General features: G+C 38.3%; 1 protein-coding gene across 5 annotated transcripts in view; it reads left to right on the top strand.

Annotated features, from left to right (window-relative positions):
* Positions 1 to 418: 418 nt before the first annotated feature.
* Positions 419 to 19,770, top strand: part of SAMD4A (sterile alpha motif domain containing 4A) — a 284,216-nt gene continuing 264,864 nt past the window's right edge. Inside the window, exons 1-2 of one of the 5 annotated variants that reach the window (XM_027849105.1) lie at positions 419 to 522; positions 1,806 to 2,408. In XM_027849105.1, the coding sequence (XP_027704906.1) occupies positions 2,213 to 2,408 (196 nt within the window). In that variant the 5' untranslated portion in view covers positions 419 to 522; positions 1,806 to 2,212. The other 4 variants (XM_027849109.1, XM_027849108.1, XM_027849107.1 and 1 more) reach the window with 4 other exon arrangements.

A 19,770-nucleotide genomic window follows, 5' to 3' on the forward strand; every position in this document is an offset into this window, starting at 1 on the left:
TACTCCTCCAAACTTCTTTCCCTCTGCTCCTCAGTTCCTCCAACCTGACCCCTCTTTCCCATCGAGTTCCTCCCCTAGCCACACTTAGGGATCCTCCTCCTCCCCCCCCCCCCCTCCAGGCCCCCCCCCCCCCACCCTGCACCTCCTCCTCCTTTTCCCTCCCCGCGGGGTTGCTCTCCCCCCACTTTGGCTCTTGCTGCCAAAGCCATGATGTAATGGTGTATGTTAATCAGTAGCATGTGGGGAGCTCGACTCGGTCTCGGTCGGCCCCAGTCCTCACTGAGCTGACACAGGAGGCGGCATCAGTGGCTGCAGCGGCGGTAGCCGAGACACTGCCGCAACCACCACCGCCCCCGCCCCCCGCCGCCAATCCCCCAGCCTTTGGGGAACGCGCCTCCGGACCTGGCCTCCGGGATGGCCCACATCCGCGGGCCTCTGGGTTCCCCACTCCTCTGAGAACTGCCGCCTACCCTGGAACCCGCTGTGCGGGGGCGCCAGCCCGCAGCGATGAGCGGGGCCGAGGTGAGTGACCCTTTCCCTTCAGCCCCACACACTTCTGGGGGCCGGGAGCGGGATTCCTTGGCCCATTCCCAGCCTAGGGCTTCCTCTTCTGCTTGGGAAGTTTGGGAAGCCAGGAGGAGAGGGTGGGTGAGGTATGGGGATGCTTGAAACCTGAATCGCTGAGAGTTGTGTCTAGAGTCTGGGCACATCTCTTCCCACTTCCAGATCCAATCCCTGAGACCTGGGGAAGATGAGGAGGGAGAGGGAGGGAATATGGGGGGTAGGACGGGAAAGCCACAGGAACCTAACTTTTTTTTTCTTTGCGATCAACGTTTGGGGGCGTGTGCTGGCAGCGCGGAACCGCATTCTCCGCGAAGCTCCTTAGTCTGCTAATGAAACCATTCCGGGCTTGGGCGGCCAAGAAGCCGCCAGGGTCTCTAGCCGGGAAGTCGTTTCGGGGATGCCAGTGCGGGGGTGGGGGGATGTGGAGAGGCTCTGTGCCAGACCGACCCACCCTGCCGGGAGGAGGAAAAAAGGGTGTTAAAATGCTTTTATTTTTATTTTAATATCATACCAGGCTTTTTTTGTGAAGAGAAGACAGAAGAGGGAGGGGAGTCGGAGGAGGGAGGGAAGTCTGAAGGCTCTTTGCTCCTGCAGGTTGTGTGTTAAGGCTTGGGTGGGAAGAGTTTATTTTTGTCTTTCGCTGCTGCTGCTCAAGGCCTAGATTCAAAGGGGAGTCTGGTGGTTGGAGATGCTGGTTGGTGTAGATGGAGCGGCAGCCGCTAGGCTGCTTCTCGGAGAGGAGGAGGGAAAAGAAGGAAGGAAGGAAGGAACCTGGATTCTTGAGGGGGCCGCCTCCCCCTCGGCGTATTGTAAGTTTTCTTTGCTTGAATGATCTGTTGCAGTTAGCGGTATCAGGTACAGTCCCTAAAGTCCTCAGGGAAGAGAGACCCGTATGCAGCAGGAGGAGGCAGTAGCCGCAGCCGCAGCAGCAACAGGAAGCTGCTGGGATCTCCTCCTGCACCTTAGGAGGGAGATTTCTTTAAATCTCTCCCCTGGAAATCTCGTTATCTACCTGTCTCACTGGTGCATGCGGAGGGGGGGGAGGGTGTGGGGGAACCTGTTATTTTTTCATACTCTACTCCTCTACACATCTTTCCCCTTCCCCTCCCCCCATACACTACTCAAATTATTGACCTGAAATCTCCTAAAATACATTGTGAAGCGGGAGGCTACCCTGCTGAATCATGCCGTTCTCGTTACCTCCGCTGGTGTCTAAGCGCAGCCAATTTCTGTCTTTACAGTTATGAACCCTGGGAATTCGGGTGTGAAGAAGGGTCTGACCTGTTGCCCGAGGGAAAAAAGAGCTGGAAACGTCTGAAACCCCTGGCTGAGCGAGAGAGAGAGAGAGGGAAAAAAAAAAAGAGCTGTACAGTTGTGTGCCTTGTGGAGATTTTTTTCCATATTAAAAAAAAAAATCCTGTGCTACCGTCATCTTCGTTGAGGAAATCAGCAAGAATCACTGAAACGTAACTGAAGAAGGGAACATAATCTGCAAAATCCATGCAGCAAAGGCTATTTTTTTCTAAAAGGACGTTATTCTGGTGATCATTAAGGTTGCAACTCCAGTAAACTTTGGGGTGGGGGCAGGGTGGGAGGGGGATTTGTATTTGTTTCCCCCCTCTCTCCCACTGAGGCTTCCCCCCTAATCATGATGTTTCGAGATCAGGTCGGAGTACTGGCAGGTTGGTTTAAAGGCTGGAATGAATGTGAACAGACTGTTGCTTTGCTGTCCCTTTTAAAGCGGGTGAGCAGGACCCAGGCTCGCTTTCTTCAGATCTGTCTGGAGCATTCCCTGGCAGACTGCACTGAGCTTCACATTCTTGAAGGAGAAGCCAATAACCCCGGTAAGTTTGGTGCAACCAATTCATTTTGACTACTAACTTGTGCTCTTATCCCTCTCCTCCCTCTACCCCCTGTTTCCTCTCCTGTGACAGCAGAAGCAAGGGGACAAGAAATGCACTAGCTGACGGTTTCTTTACATATAGGCTTTCCCACCCCCCCCCCTTTTCCTTAATGCTGCTGACTTACCCCAACTTGATTTTTTTTTTTTTGCACAGTGAGCTACTTTAGTCCATTTGGTGTTGTAACTGGGGTACTACATGCTAACTGTGGTAGCATGAATGATTGATTTTTCTTTCATGCAGTTTTCTATGAAATAACTAAGTCAGATCACGTAGAGTCTGGGTTTTCTGGGTTTCTTTTGGACAATGTGGCTTGCTTGATTTAAGCAACGTAAGAATAAGCCCAGTATGGTCCCTAGGAAGTCATTATGTTGCTTCAATATTATATGTGAAGAACAGATGACAAAAATAAAATTCTTATTTTCATTCCTTCACTCACTTCCCTTCCCCCCTTCCTGCCCCACCCCCAGTTTTTTCTTACAATTCTATGTTAGAGTAACTTGTTCTCTGGACATGACACAATATACTATTAAAAGGATGGTGAATGGAATGTGCACATGATATTGTTATAAGTGGCCTTAACCACAATACCTTAACCTGGAGGTATTCCCTCACTTGGGGAAATCCAGCCCAGCTGGAAGTCTCACCTCTCACCTCCCCCACCCCACTTACATTTTTAAGTGTTTCATAACTATTTCTGGAGCCCTATTAGCCCCATTCTTGTAAATGAACCTTTTGTTACACAGCCTGCCCTGATTTGAGCCACAAATTTACCTTTAAATAACCTATATGGAATTTACACATATATACAATTCATTTTTATTTGTGTTTTCATAAAGAAACTACTAAAAACTACATTTTCATATTTTTTTGTTTCTGTACTTGTTTGTAACCTATTCAAGAGTTGCAGACTTCTAATATAGTTGGAAAATCCAATGCCTTTTCTTTTGCTAGCTTTGTGGAGAGAGATTTTAAAATAGCTTGTGTGCGGGTAGAGGAAAAAGTCTGTCCAATGAGTTTTTGGATAGGTGAAATTCTTTAGGCCTTATTGCAGCAGGATACTGAACAGAGCCCCCAGTGTTTACTCAGAGAAAAGAATGCAGGGTCCTTCTCCAGCTGTTCCATATTAGAGCACTGAGCCTGCAAGATCTGGCAGATGTCTATGCTGCCATTTAATGATATTATCCAGTACAATGAAGTTAGACCTAGGATTTATTTAAGTATGCCTTTAAAAAAGGAAAAAAAGAGTTGTCCTGGTTTAAAACTCTATAATCAGAATGAAGAAATATTTAGAATGGGAAATGTCCTTATTTAAAGCCATCCACCTAGAAGAGACCTTTAGAAGTACCTATGCTGACTCTGGGATGGACTGCATTGAAGTTAAGCATATCCCTTTTTAAGATAACTACATAGAAGGAGATTCCACAACTTCTTCTTGGGAAGTCCATTGTTTAATAACAGGCGATGTTACTTAAAAATGCTGATGAAGAATATTGCAACATGTGTTTCAGCTCAATAACACATTTGTAAACAAGAAAATGGTTCTACCTCGTTCGTAAGTGTATTTATCATAACTAAGAGAATTGTTTCTTATCTTTAAATCAGTCTCTAACAGAACAGAGCAATAATTCTACTTGCCTGGCATGCAAATTTGTTTTTGCTTCTCTGGGTTTGATAAATACTATTGTATAGACATTTATGTTTTATTGTTAATGAAGGATGAAAGTACAGTGATTCTTATGTAATATCAGGCTTTTCAGTAATTGGAGAACAGATTTTAAGTGATAAGAAAATAATCCCTGTGGCACTCAAGGTAATTTTTAATAATTCTTTGACTTAATTAAAGGAATTTTAGCATAGTGACTAAATTCCCTATAAAGGTGGAAACAAGTTAGGAACTCAATGATTTAAATTTATGATAGAAGCAATTTCTCAAATTTTTAAAAAGGTATTCTTTCAGAAGTGTTATAAACTAGTTAACTAAAAAGTTGAAGTACCTCATTTTTTAAAATCATGTGGTTGTTCTTTTCTCTTTGTTCCTTAAATTTTAAACAATAATTCAAATTTAGCATCTGGTCACATAGCTGCTGACATAAAAATAGAAAAGGTTAGTGAAAGTATAAAATCAGTTAAGTAAAGATAGCCTATGCCTCTTCTCTTGTTAGTACATCTCCAATTATAAATTAATAAATTTAACATCTTTCTATTTCTGGATTTACATTTTAGTGGCATTAGTAAGCATATTTGACCTATTCCTCTATTATATTTTTTTCAGTGAGGAAGTTCTGGCTGAATAAACATTTTTACTTGTGTAGATGATATTTAGTTTCCTTTTGGAATCTAGAGGTTAAAAGGAGTCCAAGGATTTAGAGTAATATTTCAGCTATCTGGATCTCAGCTATCCAGCAACTTGATCCATATAAAATCTATTTGTATTTATATTATAGATCATAGGATAGAATGAGGATGCAAAGAAAAAAAGACTTTTGAGCAGCTGACACAAATCTTCTCTGCTAAGTTTGTGCACTTTATTCATAGGTCCTTAGGTCCTTACTTTCACTCTTGCTTTACACTTAGTTTAAACAAACTTCATTAGCTGAGCTCCAAAACCATCACTGAATAGAAGCAAAAAGATTGCTAGAGAAGTGAGAAGCTGCCACTCACACCTATGCACATGTAGGCCAACAAGTAATAAATAGCCTGATGAAAAAGTAAGAGATGGAAAAAGTGTACAAAGTAGCATAAAAAGTAAAAAAAAGCACTATATCTCATTGCTATTTTACTATGGGGCACACACCTTAATAGATCCAGGAGCACCCCCGATCATTTAACAATTACATTCAGTAGATCCCTGAGATCAAGGACTGCATCAGTTTTCATTTCTATATTATCACTGCACAGGTACCAAATAAATACTCTCTACTGCAATTGCTTAAAACTTAAATGGTTCTCAAAGTATAGTCCAGGAACCTCTGGGGAGTCCTTGAGACCCTTTTAGGGGATCCATGAGGTCAAAACCCTTTTCATAATAATACTAAGATACTAAAATTTCTAACATGGCAACTATTGATAGATATAGCCCACATCATCCAGAGTTCTTTTAAGAGTTTAAAGAGAATCCTAAAACCAAAAAGTTTGAGAACTGCTGCCTTAGATAATATCCCTGTCAAATGCTCATCTGCATGATATAGAAAAAGGAGAGGTACAGAGTAATATTTCATTAGTGATTGTATAAGACTGTGTATAGGCAAAGGTGCTTTGAGTAAGTGTATCTCAGAATCACAGAATTTAAGAGTTGGAAAGAACCTCAGTGTCTAGAGGACCAATACTCATTGTTTAGAAGGAAATATTCCTAAAGTAGTGAAGAGCAATTCATTAAATTTCCCTAGTTCAGTGCACATTTCCCTTAAGAGTTCTCAGTTTCTCCTTTGTCAGATTCCCTCCTTAACTTTTTTATTCTGTTGTTTGACCCCTAGAATAAACTGACCCACCTGGAGGAAAGTGCCTAGTGCAAAAAAGCTGAACCAATGTCCTTGCTAAGTGTAATTCCCATGAATTAATACACTGACATGGTTCCTGAATTTTCTCTCTTCTGAGTTTCCTCAGTGTGAATCAGTTCCTCTAGAGTCAGATTGTCTCTGATTCGGCCAATTTCAACAAATCAAGTTCCATATGCCATGTTTAAAAATCAGGGAAGTGTGTAATACATTTTGGAAAGATTACTATTCTAAATGGCTAAAATAGAAAAGATAATGGTTTTAGTGCTTAACATATGGACCCAGAATGATTACTTCCCTGAGATTTTCCAATAGTTGAGATTCTTCTATACACTTGCCTCTGTACAGTGCTTACAACCTTAGCTGTAAAGCACCACTTATTTTATTTTGTGATAGTTAAAAAAGTTTTTCTTTTATGGCTCTTGCTACTGAAGTTTGGTGAACAGTGTCAGTAGCACACAAGTATCCTCAGTCTCCAAAATGATTACATTAAAACAGATTTGAGGCACTGCATACATTAGAAATGAAGACTAATTGAGACCCAAAATAAATTATTTTTGGATGCCTGCCTTTCATTGTTGCCAAGTTAATAGGTATTGAGCAGCCACTGGTAGCGTAATTGGATGCCAGACACTACCCTCTTCATATTCCTCGTTTTTATCATTCTCAGCTTTTATCAAACTGAAATTTCAGCCAATAATAATCAGTGTTTTTTGCTTACCAGGATTGATTCAGTGATCTCTGACTATACCCTGGTTTTTATTATTATTATTATTATAAGAAAGGCAGGACAGTCCTTACTCTCAAGGAGCTCACAAATCTGATGGAAATTTAATGATACCCTTGAGATTGATGATGCCCAAATTAGCTACTTCAACAGAAACTTTAATCTAATACTTAACACCTTTGTGTAAATGTTATCTAAGATAAAGGCTACATTGGCAAAGAGAATATAGAAAATAGGCAAGTGGATTGTCTATTCTGTAGATAACAGACAGCTCCAAAAGGGGCAGCTAGGTGGTGAAGTGAATAGAGTGTTGGACCTGGAGTCAGGAACGCTCATCTTCATGAGTTCAAATCTGTCCTCAGACACTATAACTCTGGGCAAGTAGCTTAATCCTCTTTGCCTCAGTTTTCTCATTTGTAAAATGACCTGGAGAAGGAAATGGCAAACTACTCCAGTATCTTTGCTATGAAAATCCCAAATGGAGTCATGAAGAGTTGGCCACAACTGTAACGACTAAACAACAAAATCTGTAAATGATTATCAAACTGTCAGAGAAGTTACTTGACCCTCATATTTAAATCACCATCTTAAAAATTAGTTTCATTTAAGAAATTTGTTAGTGGCTCTTTAGAACTTTGAGCATAGAAATAATGTCTTAAGTGATGATTAAGCTCCGATGCTGGCTCACAAAAGCCTTTTATAACTATAATCCAGTTAAAATATTGTTCATTGGTAGTGAAAAATAGTACAAAAACAATACTGTTATAGTATTTCAATACTTTAACTGGTCTGTGATATCACTGATTCAGGTGTATGATCAGAAAGAAATATGCAAAATGGCCCTCAGCTCTGGATCCCATTCTCCTTGTTCGGTGACATTGGCAGAGTGGTAGAAGAGGGAAGAAAATGTTAAGAATTATAGTTTTATACCACATATAACAATTATGCATTGGTGCTCTATGTGTGAGATACTCTTCCAACAAACACAGAGTTCATGTACTTCTATAATATTTCTTTTCTGTATCAGACTTGTGATTTCAATGGTGTAGGGAATTTGTTCTGAGGGAACTCCTTTTACAGTAGGTCTACAACTTCTGGTCTTAGAGAATTAATTGCCTGGGGGCTCTTTGAGGTCCAGTGACTTGTCTAAGATCACAAAGTCATATGATATGTGTCAGAAGTAGACTTGAACCTAGGTCTTCCTGATTTTGAGGGAGGTTTTACATGAGGAGTCTAGGATCCATGGAATTTCAGGGTGTTTGTAAATGTGGATGGGGAAAAAGACATGCTTATTTTCCAGTAACCCTAACTAAAATTTAACATGGCCTTTAATCGTGAATGAAGACAATAATACATTACTCTGATAAGAGATCCTTAGGCTCCAGATTGCCAAAGGGGTCCATGATACAAAAAAAGTTAAGACCTCCTGCCCTACATTACAACGCATTGCCTCTGCACTTTACTGTTGCCTCTGCACTTACTCAACTAGATCTGTGATTTCATCTATTTGAATGTTGCTTCTAATTATTAAGACTGCAACCCACCCACACTGGTTTGTCCTGTCTGACTCTTGTCCAGATTCTTCTCTAAGTTCGCCTCAGGGAGTTTGACCAATGTTCTGGGGAACTTCCTTTTCTCCTTGCATCTTGAGGACACTATTATTCTTAGCAAATGATAGAAAAATTCTTTTTATTTTTCATTTTTATTACTTATTTGAGGCAAAAGCAGGTTTAATTAGGGCAAATGAAGGAAGTAGGTGGAGATCTGGATGGAGATCTGGATATTCTGAAGAGTACTTAAGGGTGTTTTCAAGAGATTTAGATATTGATTGCGTAAGAATGACATAATGAACAGTGACTCAGAAAGACATAGGCCCAGTTCCTGCTTTGGCATGTACTGCTTGCGAGACCATGGGCAAATCAGCTACCTTCTTGTAGCCCCTAGGTAGTTCTTGAGAGGCAGCCTGGAATATTGGTTAGAGTATTGGGTTTGGAGTCAGGAAGATCTAGGTTCAAATCCCCTCTCAGACACTGAACTAGCAATATGCCTTTGGGCTTAACCTCTCTTTACCACAATTTCTTCATTGGTAAAACAAAGGTTGGATTCAATGGTCTCTAAGTTCCTTTGTGGCTCTAAATCTCCAGGATCTAAATGCTACATCTAATTTCCCTTCAAAATAGTTTTCCTTTTCTTTGGAAAAGGTATTAGTATTAGTATTATATAATGCTAATATATATAATATATAATACATATTATATATAATATATAATTATATAATAATTAATATTAGTATTATATGAAATTGAAAGGTATAATTAGGTCAAATTTTGGTGTCTAAGTTCAAAATAAAAATAGTTTTTAAAAAATATTACATTAAGACCTTAAAGTATTTTCACTCACTGACTGTCACATAAAGCAGATATTTCCTCTACCTGACAGCCCTTTGGTTTAAAAAAAAAAAGCCATGGAAATTGTGATACTTCGTGATCTATGATCTCTTCAGTGTGGGTACTGCCTTCAACCACATAGATCACAACTAATTCATACTCTCTCATCCTATGAAGCATTTATCCATTTCCTCCCATAACTCCTTTACTTGGGGATTTACCCAACATGCTTGGGGCTGTCCTCAAAATGCTTGTTGATTGACTGACTACTTATAGGGAAAAATAGACAATCAGAATTTTAGATGAAGGAAAAAGCTGAGAGGAGGCCCAAAGAATTTAAATGCCTTTTAAAAAATGTTTTGTTGATTTTTTTATATCATTATCATTTCCCAATAACTCACTTTCCTCTTTTTGAGCTGAGCCCTCTCTTTTAACATATAAGTATAGGTAAGCAAACAAACTTGGTCAAGTCTGACAAGGTATGCCTTGTTTTACAACTGTTTGGGGGAAAGAGGACCTGATCAGTATTCTATTCCACTGATCAACCTCTCTATTTTTAACCAATACCACATTGTTTCAACAATTACTGCTTTCGTTATATTTTGAGATCTGGTACCATCAAACCTCCTGCCTTCCAAATTTGTTTCATTTTTTTGCCCATGAGGTTCTTGGTCTTTTGTTCTTCCAGATGAAAATTTTCTAGCTTTTTGAAGCAATCATTTGATTGTTTGATTTGGTGTGGCACTGAATAAGTAAATTAATTTAGGTAGCATTGGTTTTTTTATATCAAATTGATGAGGCCTAACAATTAGCAGCTGATAATTCTCTGACTATTTAGGTATGTGTTTTTCTCTGTAGTGTTTTGTACTTGTATGTATAAAGTTCCCATGTGTGTCTTGGTAATTAAACTCCCAAATATTTTGTGCCTTCTGTACCTGTTTTGAATGGAATTTCTCTCTCTCTTAGTGCTGGGTTTGTTGGTAGTATCCAGGAAAGCCAATGAATTTATGTGAATTTATTTTATATTCTGCAACACAGCTCAAATTATCATTTCAATAAATTTTTTTAGTTGACTTCTTAGGCTTCTCTAAATAGACCGTTATGCAAATGCTTATTACCTCCATTTCTTTCTTTTTTTTTGCAGGGGGGCGGTTTCAGTCTTACTGCTATAGCTATCATTTTAGCACAATATTAAAAATAGTAGTGATACTACTTTGTGTCTGAACTTATTGGAACGATTTCTAGACTTTCTACATTACATATAATGTTGGTTATTTTAGGTAGATACTATTTACCATATTAAGAAAAGATCCATTTATTCATGTGCTTTTTAGTGTTGTTTTTTTAAATAGAAATTAGTGTTTACTTTTGTCAAGAGTTTTTTTTTCAGCACGTATTGGTATAATCTGGATATTACTTTTTTGTTTTGTTTTAAATATGTTTTATTTTGTTTACAGTTTCCTTATAATGAGCCACTCCTTCATTCCTGGTATAATACTATTTTTAATATATTGATGTAACCTCATTACAGATATTTTACTTGATATTTTAGTTGATATCAATTAGAGATATTGGTCTATAGTTTTCTTTCTCTGCTTTGTCTCTCCCTGGTTTAAGTATCAAAACCAAATTTGAGTCATAGAAAACAATTTGATAGGATCCTTTCTTTTCATTAGTTTTGCAAATGGTTTATATAACATTGGAAATAATTGTTCCTTGAATGATTGATAGAATTTACTCATAACTTCATCAGGTCTATACATTTTCTTCCTTTGGGAGTTAATTTTTGGCTTGTTCAATTTTTTAATTGGTTTATTTAATTCTCTTTCTCATTCTGTTATTCTGGGTAGTTTACATTTTTGCAAATATTCACCCACTCTTTTAAGTTATTAATAATTTTGGTAAATAAATGAACAAAATTGTTTCTAACAACTTTATACTCATAAAGCTCCAGGAACTCCCTACAACCTCTAGAATCAACCTGACTTCATTCTACCTTTTCTGTATTACTACAGATTACTGGCTAGCCCCTAGGCCTGGAGTGCACTCTCTCATTACTTCCAACCCTTACAATCTGATACTTCAAAGTTTAGCTGAAGGATCTCCTTCTACAAAAACCTATCTTGGTACCCCCCAGCTGCTAGTGCCTTTACCCCTAAATTGTCTTCTATCTATTTTGTGTATGCCTCTGTTAACACTAGCTTTAATAGCTTCTTCCACAGAGATTATAGTATTGTACTATATCTTTAAGAAACAATAGATGTTTGGACAGTAACTGTTGAACTATCATCCTACGAGAATCCTGGAAATTTAATTGTCAAGTAGGAAATTGGTAGCCAAAGAGAGGACAGAGGAAAATGACTAAGAATACATATTTCCTGAGAAATTTGGGTTAAACATTATTTTGGTAAGAGAGGCAGTGTTGCATAATAGATAGAGTTAGCCTTGAAGATAGCAAGACCTGAGTTCAAGGTCTGCCTCTGATGCTTAACCTTTCAGTGCCCCAGGCTACTCTCTAAGACTGTAAATTGCAAACAAAGTGCCAGCCTACATTGGGAGTTTCACCTTCTGGGATTTACCTATTCCAGGTGAATCATGAGTTCAGTCTCTATCTCTTATGAAGAAATATTAAGAGAATACTTAAGAGAAAAATATTTAATTGGGATCTTTAGAGAATGGCGAATTTGTTTCAGAATTGAGGAGAAATTAGCAGTTGTAGTGACATTTAAGGGTGATTTGGGCTATGATCTTTCTTTCATCTGATATATTATAATTATTGGTGTCATTGTTTTACTTTTGCACTATTAACAAATAGTATAACTGGTAACCTTGATGTTTATTTGTGCCTAAGAGATTAGGGGATACCTAGCTATCTATCCATCTATCCATCCATCCATCTATCTATCTATCTATCTATTAAAGCAAATGCCACTGGGAAAAAAACATTTTCTTTAGTTTGTTAAACAGATAATATTTAATAAGCTAGAGTAGGGGTTCAGAGCAAATTTTTAATAATAAATGTCATACTTTTAGTAATTAAGGTGAAAATATTAGACCATAACTTTTTATTGGATTAGTACCCAGATCGAAAAAGACTGTGGAAAATGAGTTAGTATTAGGCTCTTAGAAAATAGACTGGGGCAGTTAGATGGCACAGTGGATAGAGCTCTGGCCTTGGAGTCAGGAGGACCTGAGTTCAAATCCAGCTTCAGACACTTGACACTTACTAGCTGTGTACCCTGGGCAAGTCACTTAACCCTGATTGCCCCACCAAAAAGCAAAAAAATAATAATAATAATAATAATCCATAGCTTTGCACAAATAAAGCCAATGCAACCAAGATTAGAAGGGAAGCAGAAAATTGGGAAAGAATTTTTACAACCAGTGTGTCTGATAAGGACCTCATTTCTAAAATATGTAGAGAACTAAGTCAAATGTATAAGAATACAAGTCATTCTTCAATTGATAAATGATCAAGGGATACGAACAGGCAGTTTTCAGATGAAGAAATTAAAGCTGTCTATAGTTATATGAAAAAATGCTCTAAATCACTATTGGTTAGAGAAATGCAAATCAAAACAACTCCGAGGTACCACATCACACCTATCAGATTGGCTAACATGAAAAAAAAAAGGAAAATTATAAATGTTGGAGAAGATGTGGGAAAATTGGAACACTAACGCATTGTTGGTGGAATTGTGAAATCATCCAACTATTTTGGAGAGCAATTTGGAACTACGCCTAAAGGGCTATAAAATATGCATATCCTTTGACCCAGCAATAGCACTTCTAGGGCTATATCCCAAAAAGATCATAAAAATGGGAAAAGGACCCACATGTACAAAAATATTTATAGCAGCTCTTTCTGTAGTGGCAAAGAATTAGAAATTGAGGGGATGCCCATCATTTGGGGAATAGCTGAACTAGTTATGGTATATGAATGTAATGTAATATTATTGTGCTATAAGGAATGATGAACAAGCAGATTTCAGAAAAACCTGGAAAGGCTTGTATGGACTGATGCTGAGTGAGCAGTGACCAGGAGCAGAACCAGCAGAATGTTGTACACAGTAACAGCCATGTTGTACGATGACCAACTTTGATAGACTTACCTCTTCTCAACAATGCAAGGATCTGAGACATCTCCAAAAGTCTCATGATGGAAAATACTGTACACATCCAGAGAAAGAACTATGGAGTTTGAATGTAGATAGAAGCAAACTACTTGCTTTTTTTCCCCTCTGTTTTGTTTCATTTCTTCTTTCTTGTGATTCCTCATATTGGTTCTAATTCTTGTTTACAATATAACCACTGTGAAAATATGTTTAATAGGAATGTATATGTAGGGCCTATATCAGATTGCATGACGTCTTGGGGAGGGAGAGAAAATTTAAAACTCAAAAGTTTATGGAAGTGATTGTTGAAAACTAAAAATAAATTAATAAAAAAGACAATAATCCATAGCTCTTTCTATACTTGAAGCCTTTCTAGCTTGGTTGAATCTGCCAGACTTAGCCTCTGCTGGAAAGAAACTGGGATCACATCCACAGCATGGTGAGGCATTGGAGTAGCATTTAATGGAGGACATGTAGAACCTAGCTAGGCTAGGCAGGTCCTAGAAAGTTTGTTCCAAAGTTTGTACAAGCATATACACACCAGGATAAAATGTATGAATTTCAGAGTCTAGAAATGAATAGATCCAGAAAACAGTACTGTTAGTAGTAAGAGAGATAAAGATAGTATCACCTGGCCATTGTGAAATTATTTTAGTGATAATAATTCTAAAGTTGTTACTAGTACATTGTATCGTATGGAGTCCTTCACATTTGAAGAATGATTTCTGGCTGTTTTGAGTAGTAGACTGTTCCAAAGTCAGTAGCAAGCTAGCTCACTGATGTAGGGTTAGATCACCTTGTTGAATTAGAACTTTTATGTTTAAGGGAAAGACATAAAATGGAGGACCTGTCACTCTGGGCTATTTAATGTTTCCTTTAAGAGACCTGTCACCCCCTGGGCAATGATTTATCAGCACAGGTAATGTGTAACTGTTTTCTAAATCCATGAATATTTTCCCTTCCTCTGGATCTTATGAGGGAGCATTATACATGCATACATACATACATACATACATACATACATACATACATACATACATAAGTATAGATAGATACATATATACACATATATGTGTGTATACATGTGTAAATACATATGTTTGCATATATACATATATGTATACATATGCAATATATACATGTGCAATATATAAGTATACACACATATAGTCTAATAGTGTAGTCTCCTACTAGGACTTGGGTATTCTATGATCATATAAACTTTTGTAGAATGCTTCAAGTTGTTAGCATATTTTCTAATAGAAGCAGTTGCAATTCTGTAGGTGAAGAGAATCCTTCTTATATACTAATATCTATCTTTTTTCTCTTTTATTAGAGCAAAACATGGTCTTAAAACGATTAGAAAAGTGCTTGGAGATTCTGAACTGGGTAGTGTTTGTATTTGATATTCTGGTAACTCAGATGTTGCTGTAGAAAGAGCCATGAAGTAGCAGGCTGAAGTTCTAATCTTTGTGCTGTTGTGCTCCTCCTTGTGCTGCAGCCTCAACTTCTAACCTGGCGTTCTGAGGCCCTGCTTTAGGACCCTGAGCTTCTGATTAACTAGTATTCATTCACCACATGTAATCTGGACCCAGACTCAAATTACTACTATTCTATGGTTATCCTCGTGCCACCTCCTTTGTACTTTTCCTACTTGAGCTTTGAGAACAATACTCAAATCAACACTACCCAATTTCCCCTAGCCACTACTCCCCTAGCTGTGATGTTTTCTTTTATCAGAATGTAAGGGCCTTGGTGGAGAAGGATCCCCACTTATTTTTTTTGTATCCCCAGCACTTAACAAGGTGCCCCGGCACTTTGTTTGATTCCATTGTTCTGGCTTAACTTCATTTTCAGTTCAAAGACGTGGTCATAGAATCTTAGGATACCTCTAGTCCTGTTAGGATCATAAAAAGAATGCATTTTATTCACTTAGAGAGGTGCACAGAAATGACAAAGACTCAAAGTTTTAAAAGATAATTACAAATTATCTTTGCTGATAAACCATTCCTTAGGGATTAAATGTTCTCTTGAAAGAAACCTTGATGACCTAAAGCAACAGTCCCACCATTTTACATCTTTTCTTATAAATGAGAGTTCTAATTCAGCCAAACAGATTCTTAGAAATATCTAACCATACATTAGATAGTTATCTATAACAAAGGGCTTTTATTTCCACCCACACATAGGAGTTTGAAAAGAAAAGATTTAATTTTAACCTGGAGTAAGGCTGCCTGGCTTTTGCTAGCTGAATGTTGTGGCAATGGAGACTTGAGCATACATTTAGGAAGGGAAACTAGCAGCTATAACCTAGCAGACATCCCTGCAAAGATGAGTCCAAAAGCCCATAGCAAGGGGAATGAACGCCTGGCAAAGACTATAGCACAAACCACCAAGAGTTTAGGAGAGTAACCCTAAACTGAGACTACATTCCCAGCAGTCACCATATGAGAAGGAATCAACAAAGAAATGTACCATGCTAAGACACCATGAAACCAGAAAAGCAATACTCAGCTGAGACCATGCAAAGACCAATAGAATAACTCAATGGCATCACCAGATGATACTGATGACCTTGCTCTGTTATAGACATAAATTGCCTTTCCATGTGTATTCCCTCTATGCTTGCCCTATACATAAATTTCTTTGCTCTCCCTTAATGATCTAACTACTTGTGGGAGGATGTGCCCCAAGCTTATCGAGTGAATGTTTTGGCACAACTTTTCTTAAATTCTTCATGAAATGCTTTTGTTTCAAATTAATTTTGTACTCTGGCTGATTAAAGAAAAGGTAAACACATCTGAACTACGGTTTTGAATCAATATGGATACATAGAATATTTTTAATCTGGAGTAACCATTTGGAGAGGAGCAGTATGTGAAAAAGGTAGGGTATCCCAAATACCATATGTATGCTTCAACTTGGCTTTTTTAATTGGATGGGTTTTTTTGAAAACTTTGACTTTGACTTTGAAAGGAAGTGAAAGACGTTGTACCTAATATTTTTCTTCCCTTTATAAAGATTCTTGAAATGAAATCTTTTGCCTTCTCTGCATGAATAAGTAGGAAATCAGTTCTTCAAGATGTAGATAATAAAGCTATAAAACGTGTTACTTAATAGCTTGTGACATCCTTAACTTTGACAGACTACAAATTGATGGAATGGGTCAAGAACTTCTCAGTACTGAGTTAGGAAAGAGCCACCTTAAGCTACCATAAATTAAAACAAGTTCTTGATTTGTGTGCTTGTAAATGGCATGAGTTTTCTGAATATTAGCTTCAGTAAAAGGATGATATAACTTGAATATTAGTGAATTTAATTCACTAGATGCCTGCAGGCAAACTAGGCATATTAGTCACTAAATAGATACTGCATTATGGATGTGTGTTTTACTGACTCAAATGTCTCAAAGACATGCCTCAGTTGTTTCTAGTCTTCATACCATTTCTGGAATTGTTCTTTTTAACTATTTGCTGTCCATTTAATTTATGAGTTTGTTTCTGTTAGAAGGTGGTTTTAAAATAGGTATATGTTTAAAATATAGACTTTAAGCAATGGACTAGATGTGTTGTTTTTAAGATGTTTAACTTTGTGCTTCAGATTTCACGATAATGAAGATCACACCACCTCTTGAACCTGACGTTACTATACTGAAGCCTTACTATAACATGGTCTTTGTGGCACATGATGTGACAGTGTGAAAGACTGTCTTAGACACTAGCCAAGCAGCAGTTTAGTTCATCCTTTTTTCCCAAAAAATTTCATTGAGCACTTACTATGTGCATAGCCCTATGTGAATAGGACTAGAGGGGGAATAGAAAAGCATGTAACTATGACTTTGTGCTAGTCCTTTTTACCTCTGAACCTCATTTTCTACATTTGTAAAATGAGAGGTTCTACTAGACAATTTCTAAGGTCTTTAATAACATGTAGTCCCTGCCTTAAGGAGCTAATAATGCAATTTGTAAAAATAAGATATAAACATGAGTAAGAGAGAGAAATATAAAGAGATAACATAAGGGAATAACATAAGAGAGGCCACAAGGAAATTTATGATGGATTTCTAGATGACTGAGGACACTAAGTTCTGTAAATTCAGAGGAATAAGAACGTCACTATGGGCTTGATTCATGGTCAAAGTGGAAGAGAAAAGAATTAAGCTAGGTATTGAACAAAGTTTAAAATTTGGGTAGGTCAAGTGGAGGGAGTGGGATTTTTCCCTATGAACAAAAATAAAGAATAGAGAATATTTATGGTGTGTTTAGGGGAGTATAGAAAGTTTATGAAGGGAAGTGGTTGAAATGGACAGTGTTATGGAGGGCCTTGAATGCCAAAGAAGTGCTTGGATTTCATACTGTATTCAGTGGAGAGGATTAATATGGTAGCAATATGCAGAATAGAATGAAGGGGAAAGAGGCAGGGCAGTCATTTAGGAACCTACTGCTATAACCCAGGTATGAAGTGATGAGGGCCTTGGTTAGAGTGTTAATAGTGAAAAGAGAAAGGAAAAAAAATAGAAGCAAGCCATTTTGAAGGAAAAATTGACAGAATTTTGTCATTTTGTGTGCAGATGAGGAAGTGGAATAGAGAGCCTTTTTTTGTTGGTGAGGGTAATAACTCGAGTTCAGATTTAAGTTTTTATACAGATTTATTAAAAAATATTAAGTAAACCTGCTATATGCTGAGCAAACAGAAGCCTAATACAGAGGATAAAGAGCTGGCTTTGAATCCAGGAAGACCTAGATTCAAGTCTTGCCTCTAACACATACTGGCCATGTGACCCTGGGCAAGTCATAACCACTCAGTGCTCTTGGAATATCTCTAAACATGTAAGTTGCAGATAAAGTGCAGACCTGCATTGGTAGAGAGAATTTCCTCACCTATGACTTTGCTATACCAATGGTCCTGGGGCCTTGCCCATCTGCCTTTCTATTTGGCTTGAAAGAACCTAAGGCAGGGGTGGGGAACCCGTGGCCTCGAGGCCACATGTAGCCTCTAGGTCCTCAAGTGTGGCCGTTTGTGAAGTTTGGATTCAATCAAAGGGCTGCCCTTGAGGACCTAAAGGGACACAGGTTCCCACCCCTGACCTAAGGTCTACTTAGCCCTTCTATGTGATATCCACTGGAACCCTCCTTTATGTGTTGTCTCACTCAATTAAAATGTGAACTCACTGAGAGTAGAGATTGTCTTGCTTTTCCCTTTGTTTCCTTAGCTCTTAGCACAGTATTTGGCACATAGTAAGTGTTAATAAATGCTTTTTCATTCCATTAATTTTAGGAAGTTGTATAATGGTGATTTTTGCCTTTATGGCTTATTCTGAGTTTCTGGGGCTCACGTACAGCATATATTCCACCCATGGTGCTTTATATCTAGGTTCCCAAAGAAACTCCTCAATTTCCCTCACCCTATATAGCCTAGCAGTTGCTAAATCTTGTTGTTTCTACAACCACAGTATCTCTCAAATTTGTTCCTTTTTCTATTCACAAAGCCACCAACCTAGTTAGGTCCTCATTGTCTCTCTCTGTTTAACCCTGGACTATTGCAATAGTCTTGTAATTAATTTTTCTGTAAATCTTTCCACTTCCAATTCATCTTCCATAAAACTACCAAAGTAATTTTTCCATAGTACAGGTCTGACTAGGTCACTCCCCTACAGAACAAATTCCAATGGTTCCCTAACACTTCTAGGATCACATATAAGTTACTCTGTTTACCTTTTAAAACACTTTATACCCTGGTCCCAGTTTATCTTTACAATCTCTACTGCCACTTCCCATGCTGCACACCAGCCAAATTGTTGTCCTTTACTCTTCCTCCACATACTATACCCCATTTCCCATTTCCCCACCTTTGTACCAGCTGTTCTCCATAGATGGAATGCACTGTCATCTCACCTCCATCTATTCCAGAATTGTACTCCCATTCCACCTCTTCTGTTTTGTGTGCCCTCAATGGGCAGAAGTAAGAAAAAGACAGCTTCTTCCTCTATAGTCTTCAGTTTCTCACTCCAAACTCATAATACTTGGCAATATATTTTAGGTTCCTTCTGGTAGTATCATTTGTGCCCATATGAATCACAAGTAGTGAATAATAATCATCTATTTTGACAAGTCTTGGAAAGTTCCCTATTATGCCTTGGATATATGCCCTGGGAAAACAATAGTTCTCTCCATTGTTCTTATCAGATCACAATTAAATGTAGTAAGTTGCTTCTAGCTAGTCCAAAACTACACTCAAAGATGGATAGAAGTTGGCAGAGGAAGATAAAGGAATTGCACCAGGGAGGCAAGTGTGAACTGTTACAATGAGCCCTGAAGTTGAAAGGGCTGGGAAAAGGAGCACCAAAGAGGCCAGCATGAATTTCTGTGTATGGACCTCAAACAAACAGGTACTCTGAACAGGGGCTGAGGGAGGGTCATCAACCAATACAAGCTCCAGTAACTGGGAATCTGGTACCAGATCCTGACCCTGGCTTATCAGAAGATAAGTAGAGGACAGAGCCAATCCCCACTGGTAACTGTACAGAGAGATAGTCTAGTCATATACTTCTTGGGAAATCAGGGCCACAACAAGGAGACA

This window comes from Vombatus ursinus, unplaced genomic scaffold (assembly GCF_900497805.2).
Source record: "Vombatus ursinus unplaced genomic scaffold, bare-nosed wombat genome assembly UNPS02007284.1, whole genome shotgun sequence".
Taxonomy (NCBI): domain Eukaryota; kingdom Metazoa; phylum Chordata; class Mammalia; order Diprotodontia; family Vombatidae; genus Vombatus; species Vombatus ursinus.